Source organism: Arvicanthis niloticus, chromosome 22, assembly GCF_011762505.2.
Source record: "Arvicanthis niloticus isolate mArvNil1 chromosome 22, mArvNil1.pat.X, whole genome shotgun sequence".
NCBI classification, from domain to species: Eukaryota; Metazoa; Chordata; class Mammalia; order Rodentia; family Muridae; genus Arvicanthis; species Arvicanthis niloticus.
The window spans coordinates 14,636,546-14,648,627 of record NC_133429.1 but is presented as its reverse complement, the minus strand read 5'-3'; the positions used below and the strand labels follow the sequence as shown (position 1 = coordinate 14,648,627).

Below are 12,082 nucleotides of genomic sequence, written 5' to 3'. Positions count from 1 at the left end.
GGGGATTTTAAGTGCAGCAGGACACACTGTAATCAGTGAACAGTAGCAGCTGTCGTTGTAGTGAGTAAGAAGACACACCGAGGCAAGAAAGCAGTGCTAGGTCATCTAGGATTAAGATGTTAGTGTCACATCGAGAGTCAGACTACATCAAGAACTAGCAATTGGATACCATTCGGTTTCATGGAGATTCACATATATGTAGTTCCAATTAATATCTATCTTTAAAATTGTTTTAGTTTGCCAGGTGTGGTGGCCCACGCCTTTAATCCCAGCACTCAGGAAGCAGAGGCAGTCAGATCTCTGTGAGTTAGTAGGGCAGCATGATCTATATAGCAAGCCCAGGATAGCCAGGACTCTGCTACACAGAGGAACCCTGTCTCAAAACAAAACAAAACAAAAATAAAATTTAAGAAATTGTTTTAGCTCAATTATATGCTTTGCATTTACTTCAAACTATCCACTCATGTGAAATTAGTGACGATCATGCTGGCCACAAATAAAAGCTGTTCTTTAAGTATCTGAGACTTGACTCTGACTATTTGCCGTATGGAACTGGTCCGTCAGTCGTAAATCGCTAACAGAGCTGAATGTTTCCATATTATCCACAGGTTGGCTCTGGAGGGAGCAAGAACGAGAGTCTTAGAGAAGAAAAAGTGTAATGTACTTTGCTTCAAATAAACTCGGGTCCTAGCAGTCACGGATCATAAACATTCATAATTGCATTTCTGCCAATACCCACTGCCCTCCAATGTCTCATACCACTCAAAGTCCAATGTTCTTCTCACACTTAAAGAGAACCAAAAACACCTGGGAAGAATCCACGCAGACAAAGTTGGCCTTACATAAGCACTCTCGGTACTTCTGCTTTTGGTGGGGTTTAGTGCATCAGAAAAGTCTTTTCAGTGAGGATTCTCAGACTGTCAAATTGGTGCTTAAAACGCTTCCCCGAAATAGACTAAAGATTCCCCTGATTCCAATCTGGAGAGCGATCAGTGTTTGTACAGTTAACTTCCATTCTCTAAAAATAATTAAAAGCAACATGCAATACAGTCTAAAATATATCAGAGAGACTATCATAAATGATTGCCAGATAAACCAAGTGTAAACACCAACAACACCAAAACACCTTTTTATGTAATACCAATGTGATCAACAGACCAACGGATAAAGAAAACAGGAAATCTGAAAGGTGGCAATTTGCATGTACACCCAGTACTTAGTGTTTCAGCTACAAAGATAAAACAGTTTGGCAAACTCACCCGCATCTTTGCACAAGCATCCTGGGTTGATTCTGTTCCCCTCAGCTCTTTTATCAGCATCGAACCTAAATACTAAAACACACACACACACACAAAATTGGAATGGCATATTAAAACGGGAGTATAAATATGAGTAATGATTTAAAAACACATGGCTAAAACACACGGTAAAATGATTTAAAAACACACTGGAAGGCTACTGGCTAGGTTTCTTGGCTGTGCGTTGCTGATAACTTTAAATCCTTACAGATGCAGAGAGTACAGCAAAGTTAGCCATGGCTTCTGAGAGTTATGGATTGATCTCCATAAAAGTTATGGTATTTTCTAAAGATGTCATCTTTCAAATCATATTTAACTGCATAATGGGGGTATCTAAAAATGTTTTCCCATTTTTTTTTTTTTTTTGGAGGCAGCAATGTCTGCAAAAATAAATCACGCCAGTATCAGTGTAATTGCAGGGCTGTATGCAACAGCTGACGAGCGAGGCAACATGGCCCCCGTTTGGGCTTGTTCTGCAGCATAGGTAATTAAAGCGAGGCTGTTCTTAGCAGAAGATGCAGTTTTGGACTTTTTTTTTTTTTTTTTTTTAATTTACAGCTGTGTGCCCTGTGCTTTATCCATCTGAGTATGTGTGCCATTCTCATTTTATAGGGACAGAGATGACGCCCTGGTGCAGAGTGACTCAGGACGGGCTGGATGAAGGAGAGGAAAACGTTCCCAGAAGCATACACCACTTTGCTGCTATGTGACCAAATCATGGATTCCTGCTATGTATTTCACACACATTTTCTAGATTCTGATTGGGGCAAATAATTATAAGCAAAATGTCCTTTGTGTCTGTCCTTCCCCTCTCCCGTCAGTCCCCCTACATTTAAAAAGATCAATTTATTTGTCAGCTTTTTGAAACGTCTCTTGGCTCTTTTATTTCACCTTTCTTCAGCACCCTTAGAAATAGTTTTAAGTGTCTTTAGCATCTGAACCATGATAAGAATTGTGGAAGAGCTTAGAAGACAGTGTCTCACTCCCATGGAGGCACTTGGCTTAGTGCAGGGACAGGCATGGGTCCTGAAGACCAGGAGAGCACCGGCCCATGTGAATGACAAAAGCTAGGTGGCAAAGGCTTATATAAGGCCTTGTGAGAAAGTCTCAGAAGCCAAAGTCGGAAGTTTGGAGGAAGGCATTTCAACAGTTTTATGACAATTGTTGAAAGAAATCCAGGCTTGAAGGATGAACCACAAGGAAGGGAGACAGCAAAGTGAGGTAAGCACATGTTGGGAGGAGATAACCAGAAGGTGTCTTCATCATAAGGAAAACTCTCAGCCAAATCCTTATCTTTTATGTTTTTAGGAAAGTTTGCCCTAATTGAAACATCTCTTTTAAAGAGTCAGTTTCGAGGTTCAGCCATCTTTTTCCCCCCTGTAGTCATGACAATCATCATCCATTCCAAAGCCTACAGGACTTGTTGAACATTCTGTAATAAGCACCTCTTCTCTTCACCCTACAAGAAGAAAAAGAAGAAAAACAAAACACCGACAAAACCAAACTAAAGCAAACCAAACTGAACCTGGTACTGCAATCCCATCCTTGAGGGCAATGGAGGGAATCCTGCATTTATATGAAGGGGCAGACCTGATGTTCTAAGGTCAGAGGTCAGCAAACATGTTTTATCTGTTGCATGTGCGTTCAACTCTCTTTGATTTTACTTGCTGTGTATGGAGCTGTGGGTGGAACCCAGGGCCCAGTGAATACTAGGCCATCATTCTATTTAAAATTGTGCTTTATTAAGCAGGGTGGCTGTGGCACTCTCTTTAATCCCAGCCCTGGGGAGGTAGAGGCAGGTGGATCTCTGAGTTCAGGGCCAGCCTGGTCTACACAGTGAGTTCTAGGACAACCAGGGCTACACAGAGAAATCCTGTCTCAAAAATAAATAAATAAATAAATAAATAAATAAAGCTTTATCACATGATTTCTGAGCTACACAACTTTATACAGACACACAGAACAAAACTCATCCTAATGGGATTTCAAGGGTTCCAAAGCTCTAGATATCTGGACATTTTCAGGAAGAGGAAAAAAGAAAACCCTTTAGAAATGTCACTGATGGACATTTTGGTACATTGTCAATGAATACAGACTAAGCAGGGAACAACACATCCCTTGTCCCAGCACTGAGTCCCGGGTAACTTACAAAGGCTTTGTAGTCACATGACTGGAAGATGAGTTTTTCTGGGTGATGTTGCCAGTACTGGACAGGAGTTGAGGCTGTGGCTTCATTAGGAGGCCTCAAGGTGATGGAAGGTTCTCCCCAGTCCCCTGTCTGGAAATGACATTATTTTAGAGGCAGCACAAGCAGTAAGCAGGTTCATTCTCTCTAGCTAGTCTGGGTTTACCTAACACACCTGGGCTGGAAGTATACTCTGCCTTTGGGTGTACTGTGTGTGCATAAATACTATTTTGTTTCTATGTGAATGAGTGAGCACTGTGATTCCGAAAGCTGAGTATGAAGAAGTCAAAATGATTCTATTTTCAGAATGAAACCCTAGGCTAACTAATTTTAAAAACAAAACATGAAAATTTTAGTAAGCGATTTACCAATTCATAATAGTTTGTTACAATGTAAGAATACACTTTAAATTGTTTTATTTTTTTTAAATTGACTGGAAATTTCAGTTTGAAATGCTTTTGCCTTAGAATAATTCATACTTTCATTAATTTCCATTCCCAAACAGGACATTATCATGTACTCTGAAAAATTGTAAATCTGGGGAGGAAGGGTTTTGTAGGTAAGATACTAAACAAAATACTAAAATATTTATTAATGGGCGACAGCTAATTTCCCTCCTTGGAATTCAGCTGCATAGATGCAGGGTCTCTGTGACGGCCTTGGATGTACTCAGCTGCCTTCTTCAGAATGACAGCAGCCTGCACTCGGGAACACAGGTCTGCTTATATATAAATATGCATGCATGTGAGGCCCCAGATCCACAGGCCTGTCACATAGGATGCTGTGTCCTATGATGCACATACCCACTAAGACTGTCCTAAAACAGGGCTTTCTGTTATCGTGTTTGCCACTTTCATTTGTTTAATACAAACATTTATAAAATCGAAACTCTATCCTGGCAGGCCTTTTCTTGACTCTAATCTTTTATAGGTCACAGGCAGAGTATTTCTTATTCTTTTTTCTTGCTAAGGATTCTGCTCTCTCAAAATTCAGTTGTTTGTTCTCAAATGGACACAACTAAAACTAACCTTGAAAAAAGTGTTCCCAAAGCTGCTCTCTTTTGATTTTTCAAAACAAGATATTTTTCAAAACAATAACAAGGTCTTACGAGGTCCCCAAACAAATAAAGTTTGGCTGGGAACTAAGTTTCATGGAGTCCTAGCTAAAAGGCCTGACACACTGTGGGCTTTCTGGGGAGAATTTTCAAGGAGTCTATATGTGCTCAGATACTCATTTTTGGAGCAAAAGGAAGTGTGTAGCTTTCACTAGCTCCCTTGAAAGGCTGTAGAAATCCCAAAAGCTAAGAAGCTAGGGCCTCCAGGAAAGGCTCAGATCTGTGCATGTCTGGGAGAAGAGGGCACCATGCTCTCTGTGCACGTTAGAATTCTGTTAGGCGGGACAGAGGGAGCTGCCAAAGATAGAAAGCAGGGGACAAGGGCTTTCTGGGTGTTTCTAACTGGCTTTGAAAAAACAAGAAGCAAAACCATGAGGCCTGTAGAAATGCATGGGCCTTGTCACAGCCGTGGGCCTGGAGCGTTTCTTTTGGGTCACCTGACATCACAGGTGAGCCTTGCTAGCCTCATGCCCAGCTCTCGGCTCCTCCTGGGAGCACGTATCTAATGAGAACGCCTCACGCCTTTGCTCTGTTCTCAGCCTTTGTCTGCATTTGTTTGTCCTAGTTGTTGGCCTGTTTGTGTTGATTGCTTCACCTAGTCTCAGATATTTTAACACGTATCACTTAAAACATAGCATGGCATTTAAGAACTATAATGTTAACATTAACACTTTTCCCCCTGACTTTTTGGCCCATCCCTGGCTCCTTATAGAATTTTATCTTTATATGAGTTATTTGTAAAAGTATTAATGGACTGCAATTAACTTCCAGATTGAGCTTTTCTCTGATTTTATAATTTGACCTTTGCTTTTTTCTCTTTCTCTCAAATGTCTGACTTATTATTCCTCTAGTCTTTATAAAGCTGGCTATGCATTGCCCTTAAAAACTCATGCAGATGTCAACCTGAAGGCTCTGTGGAATTCATTATTATTTTTAAGCTGAGTACAATAACCTTTTATGACTCTGGAAGCGCTGTAGCTATGAGTTCTTAAAAGCTCTCCCAAAATCTAGCAAACACCCCTTGGTTTCCCCATTAAACTTCTCTCCCTCCCCGTGTTCCCTTGAGAAAGCAACAACAACATAGCAAACAGGTGTTGTACACTGAAGTCACAGGTGATGCCGTTAACAGAACAACAGGAGTTTGCACGCAACTCTGTGGAATGATACAAAAGGAAGATTTGGGTGACATCGAAAGATCCGTTGAACCAGTGCTGACATGACAACTCAACTGAGCAACAGAAAGAACTTCACATTAGCTGGCTATTGTAGCTGGCTGAGGTAGGCCTTGGCAGAGCTTGACAGGCAGAAGCTGAGGGCACTGCTGTAGGGGAAGGTCTGGGAACAGGGCTGAGGCAGGAGTGGGTGCAGTAATGCTGGGAAATGGGGGTGTCCCACAGGTTAGTAGGTCAGGCATGCAGATCATGTACAGATTCATTCTTTCACTGTCAACTGGGTCACACACTTTCAAGGCTAAACTTGACTGTGGGTCTGTAGATTGAAAGCAGAGCTGCAAGCCAGATGCTGATCAAAACGTTTATGTCATCCAGAGACACTGTAACGGCCATTTTGGGGATCACAAACCCAAGCACACTCTCTCTGTCTGTAATCGCCAAGATCACTTAGTCACCATTTGAAATGAGTGGCACATCCAGGTAACTGTTTAGACAGTGCCATCAGCTGCTTTCCCATGTCTCCATTTGGTCCAAAAGTCAGAAACCACCTGCTTCAAATCCAGAGGCATCTGATAGCACCTCCGGTAGAAGTTACGGGGGAAGATAATTATAGGGAAGGGAGATACAATCCTTACTTTATTTTCATTGTAGTTTTCAAAGTGTTGCTCCAGTCCAAATATTTTAAAATTTCCCGCAGGGATTGAATCAACCTTTCTGGAAACAGACTCTGAGTTTTGTCATGATTAGTGCCTATTTCCAGAAGCATATTTTCAGAAAGAAAGATGTTCTTTGGATTGAATTTATAAGAAAATCATTTTTTTTTCTTCCTGGAAGTTCAGTTTTCCTTATCTCAAAAAAAAAAAAAGAAAAGAAAGAAAGAAAGAAAAAAAAAAGAAAGAAAGAAAAGAAAAAAAAAAAAAAGAGAGAGAAAACCCACCACCACCTCATATGTATAAGTAGTTAGAGGAATCAGAATTTTGAAACTCACTGCCTGTTTTAGAGTTAATGTGAATGGAAGGAATCTCACTGGACTTAGTATAATATTCTATAAAGATGGGAATGACCTTGGCCCTGGGCTAGGATTCAACGATGCTTAGTTGGCTGCCAGGAAACAAAAAAGAGTTCAGAGAGCAAGGGTGCCTTAGGTCTCATCTCAACCCTCCTTGAGGGAAAGCAGGGATGAGCGTGGGAGGAGCTGGGCTCGGTAACGGAAAAATAAATGAGAATTTTTGCTGCACATAAAAAATAATTTCAGCGGTGAATTCTTGGGTTAGCTCTTGAAGAGCTAGCTATAGATTCATACATATAATACTTGTCTTTGTTCAGGCAAGTGTCTTGAATGAAATCGGATAATTTTACATTTAAAAATTCTTACTAAAAGTTAATGAAAGTCAAACAGACCTAAGACGCCTTTTGAAATGGCTACAATGAAAACTCTTTTTCAATGAGAAATATCCTAACCTTGGAAACAATGATGCAATAGTAGCTGATTAGAATAACAAAGTAGTAGGAAAAGTTTGGTTAATTTAAAATTGTTTCTGACAACTTAGTGATCTTTAGAGGGCTTCCTCAAGTAATTACAGAGGAAACATTAAAACAAATCAAATAACTTTTTTTTTGTCAAATAACTTTTAATAAATGTCTTTGGGTTCTTTCTTTAGCACTTAGAATACTTAGAGAAAGGTAGATGATCTTAATATGCTAACAATTTTGTCATGGCTTAAAACTTTAATTATTTGGTATTTGCTATATGTTTATACAAACACACACACACATATATATATATAACACACACATATATGTAAATATATGTAAAATTCTCAGTGTCTGTTTTATATATAAACATATATTAATCTATATAAAAATATAGTAAGGCATTTTATGTTTCATTTTAAAATAAATACAATGAAGGACATTCATTAAGCAGGAGAAAATATACATCATCAATTAGCACTTTAACTAAAAATTCAACCTTGTTACATTATGGAAAAATATAATTTGATATTAGAGTTTTAAATGGAGCAGATTCTCTCCAACAGGCATCTCTTGAACGCCAACCATTAATTCATATTCTGGATGAGTTTGAAGGACTTATAATTAGGCCATATATAAAATAATGCAATTAAACTAAACTTTATTTTACATACTAACTGAAAAATACAATACCAGTATAATACCAGTAAATGAACTCAGTTATATAAAATTCACAGACTCCTCTTGGTAGATTTTATTAGAGCAATGATTCAGAAATGTCGCTTTTGGTTTCTTTGTTATTTCACAAGGCAGTACAACCTGACATCTAGGGAAAGTTCTAAGAAAGACCATTTCATGAAGCAAAAATGAACATTTCCTATTCTGCATGTTCTGACAATACAACAGGGAAGTGTTTTCTATATTTTTAATTTTTGTCTAAACAAAAGGCTTACCAGAGATATCAGTAAATGATTAAAGGTTATGACATAGCTTTCTAACATTAATAGAGAGGTAGGATATTTTCTAGGCCTTGTATAATACTTTTAATTTTTTTTTAATTTATAATTAAGACTTAATTGATTTTTTTTTAAATAGAAACTTTTAAATCTTTTCTGCTTGGAGCTATTCCACCTACCTGCTTATAAATTTAGATCTGGATATTCACAAACATTATTCTCTATTTCCTCAGAACACCTAATGGAAAACTAATATGATGTCAAGGGACCATTGGTACTTTGAGGTCTTGCTTTCTGATGGGCTTCAGAGAAGGGCTACCCAAACACGTGTAAGCGATGGCATTTACCTCCTGAAATCATTAAGGCTGTCTACGGTGCCACAGAGAGCTCTACTCTTGTGAACACACATATGTGCATTTTCTGGGGATGATCATTGGGAGGGTCGCCTACCAATGTTCACATGTAGGGAAAGCCTGCTGCAGAAAACCACCGCAGCAGTTGGTTGGAAAGGTCTCCCAAGAGCTACCAACAGTGCCCTTGTTGTATGGTTGTTTCTGCTGAGTGTGTACCACTGAGGAGGAGCAGAGATGGCCACTGCTGAACACTTAGAAGCTGATGTTAGCACTGTGTGCTTGGGACAACTTCTGGGTCACAGAGCACCAGGACAGGCAATGCTCAGACATCATGGTCTTCAAGAACCAGAAGTCCCATGCATAGGAGGATGAATGTGCCTACTATGACACCCCTCCTCCCACCAGAGGGCCTTCACATGCCACGCCAAGGACTTTCAGTGATTCTCAAGCTTCCAGACAACAGGCTAGACAATGGAGAAAAGTTTCAATGGATGTGAAGATAGGATTGTATTTTAAATTATAAACTTGAAACTCTATGCCAGAAATGTTTACGTTCCAAATAAATTTTTTTTCCTAACGTATGCAAATGTGAGACATGAATATTTGAATATTAAGCAGCTCAGAATAAAATAGGTCAGGATTTCACATGCATTGTAAAAATCAGTTCAGTACAGCCAAATGCAAAAAGGCTGAGAACCACCTCAAAGCTGTTAAGAGCCCTGCCCCACCCCACCCCCAGGCTGAGAACCACCTCAAAGCTGTAAAAGCCCTACACCCCACCCCCTTCTCCCCTGACATTTGCATCAATTGCAGGGTATCTCATGCAAGTCAAGTATTTCTCACAAATAAAGTGCACGAATCCTTAAGAATCACCAGACACAAAGGGTTGAATAGCTCGTGGACACAAAGTACACAACAGGGAGAATGGTACTGATATATATAGCTTATGTATCAATTTACCCTTTGCTTTTTTTTTTTTTTTTTTTTTTTTTTTTTTTTCCCTGTAAGAGCAAGTCAAGACAGACACCTGAAATGGAAGCCAAAACTCAGACTGGACAGGTTGTAACTGTGTATTTCCAGACCAACCAAGTATGTTTCTCGTTTTAGGACAGCGTTTACACATCACCCAGTCACAAAGCACATGAAGTGTAAGAGACAAAGCATCTCAGAAGCCACCAGACATTACAAAGTTTTCGCATTGCTGGGACATAGTACCTTGGGCGAGGGACAAGAACACTGTGACACACTACAAAGCGCAAGTTCAGGAAGAGAAAACAACCGTTTGTAGCCTTACATTATGAACCTGATGGATCGCTGAGAAAGGAAATCCAGCATTCTGATTCGTCCAGATTTCACAGACAGACGACTGCTGGTATAAACAGAAAACTATCTTATCTTGTCAATATTTAAAACATGGCAGCTACCAATGTATACCAGGGGAGGGAGGGAGGGAGGAAACAGCAAAATAAAAGAATCACATTTCTTTTTTTAAAAAAATTAAAAGAATGTGTAGGATACTCAAGGTTTAGTAATTGACTTCCAAGTCATTCTTGTTTTGATCTGTCTTGGTCCCATGAAGGCTGGATGCTCCAATGTGGGGGAATTCGAGGGTGGGAGGGGGGAGTGGGTGAATGGGTGGGGGCACACCCTTCTTGAAGCAGCAGGAGGGGAGACTGGATGGGGGTTTTGGAGGGGGTGGGGAAAGGGGATAAAATCTGAAATGTAAATAAATAAAATATCCAATAAAAAAAGAAAAAAAGTATTTTGGGTTGGCTGCAGGAAGGGTGGAGTGGGAGTGGGGGAGGGGGAAACATTTAAATGTTAGGGCTATATCAAGGGAAATTACAAATAAATTCACAGCTCAGGAAAAGCAAACTATTTTTACTTTTGCCATAAAGAAAAGCAGCATCTCCCCTCTTCATTTTCCAAAAATAAATATTTCATTGAAAGATAGAAAAAGCATCTTTAAAACCAGTTAAACATCTGGATTTTCTTATCTTCAGTGGTTAAGAACAAACCAGTAAATGATGCTTGTGCCTCCAGGGGGTCTCTAGGGTAGAACTCTGTGGCTGGAAAGCCACAGGGGCCAGGTCCTGTGTAGCAGAGGCTATGCTGGAGCATCCTCTGCCTTGGCAGAGAAACTGGAGCCAGGGAAGTGCAGCAGCCTTTGTGGGTGCAGCGAACCAGTATCTTTACTGGGTTCTCCGCCACACCAGCAGAAATCTAAAACTGCACTGTGTGCTCAGAATCAAATGCTCGGCCAACCAACACCTTCCCAAGGTGCCGCACGAAACCTATGGTGCTAGGGGCCCATCTTTTTCAGAGTTGTTTTCATGAATGCTGTCACCTTAAAAGACACTGTGGTGGGGCACTTGGATTTGGGAGGTCCAGGTAGAATGTTTGCTGAGCTATATAGAAAAACTGTCAAAAACCAGCATTGCCCTTCCCCTACCAAATAAAAGCCAAACACTGAAGTTGAATAATAGGATATGGTCTAGACTCACTTAGCAAGTCCAGTGTGTCCCCAGAAACCCCTGTGGGTCTGACGAGGGTCACTGCAGGGGGGAACACATATACCCACAGTGTGCCTGGAAATCTATTTAGGGGCAGTTTCAGCCATAAGCAAATTATGGAAGCAGGCTTGTCCCTGATCAAAAGTTTCCTCCGCTGCCATCTTCCATCTTCCCAGAGATGCTCACCAGATTTTAACATCTCTGTCTGGTGAGGATGCTTCTCCACCACACTTGTGCATTTGCCTTCTAGTCCCCCTCTGTCTGCCCCACGTGAAGGAGACACTGCAGATACCCAGCATTCTGTAAGGAAGTTATACCCCTGGGGTCTGGTCATCGCTCATTTATTGGCTTCTACTTTAAACTTTAAGTCATTTTCTCTACAAGAAAGTCTTCCAAATACTCATTCCCTCGCAAGTCAAGTTTTGGGGCCATCCATCCCATCTTCCCTGTCCTAACAGCTTCTTTCTGATTTTAAACACACAGTGTCCTACAGTATCTATGGGGGAGTGCTTCCAGGACATACCTTCCTGTAGAATAGAACACATAGGTGTTATACTATGCTGTTTAGGGGAGAATGATAAAACACATAGGTGATATATAGTACTGTCTAGGGAAACATGTCAAAACCATGCAGCATGGTCAGATTTTTGATCTGCTGTTATTTGTACCGATGGATGCAGAAGGGAAGGACATGGAGGGCCGCCTGTACTGACTCTAGGCTTGGTTGTATTACCATCTTGACTGGCACTAAATGTATTCATACAATTCCCTCAGCCCATTCATCCCTCTCACCCAGATTCCTGAGTAAATTTTGCCTTGTGAATCAAAGCTCCTAGCTCTCGCATATACTTCTAACAGCACCAGGAGTCAACATACCATCCATCACCTGAGAAAAAAAAGATGGCAACCTTCAGAGAGACTAAATGACTTACTGAGGTCCCCTGCAGTGGACACAGATGGTTAGGAGGCAGGCAAGGTGACAGGAACTTCACCAGAAGGCAGAGAACCTCCTGAGAGG

At 40.5% G+C, this 12,082-nt stretch overlaps 1 protein-coding gene across 11 annotated transcripts in view; it reads right to left on the bottom strand.

Annotated features, from left to right (window-relative positions):
- Anks1b (ankyrin repeat and sterile alpha motif domain containing 1B) overlaps positions 1 to 12,082 on the bottom strand; it is a 1,013,218-nt gene that overhangs the window by 49,705 nt on the left and 951,431 nt on the right. For 7 of the 11 annotated variants that reach the window (XM_076919965.1, XM_076919964.1, XM_076919963.1 and 4 more), the window contains 2 exons: positions 3,448 to 3,576; positions 1,260 to 1,331 (listed from right to left, as the gene is read on the bottom strand). In XM_076919965.1, coding sequence (XP_076776080.1) covers positions 1,260 to 1,331; positions 3,448 to 3,576 — 201 coding nt within the window. Of the gene's footprint in view, positions 1 to 30; positions 616 to 1,259; positions 1,332 to 3,447; positions 3,577 to 9,845; positions 9,921 to 12,082 lie in introns of those variants that run through there. The other 4 variants (XM_076919959.1, XM_076919957.1, XM_076919966.1 and 1 more) reach the window with 3 other exon arrangements.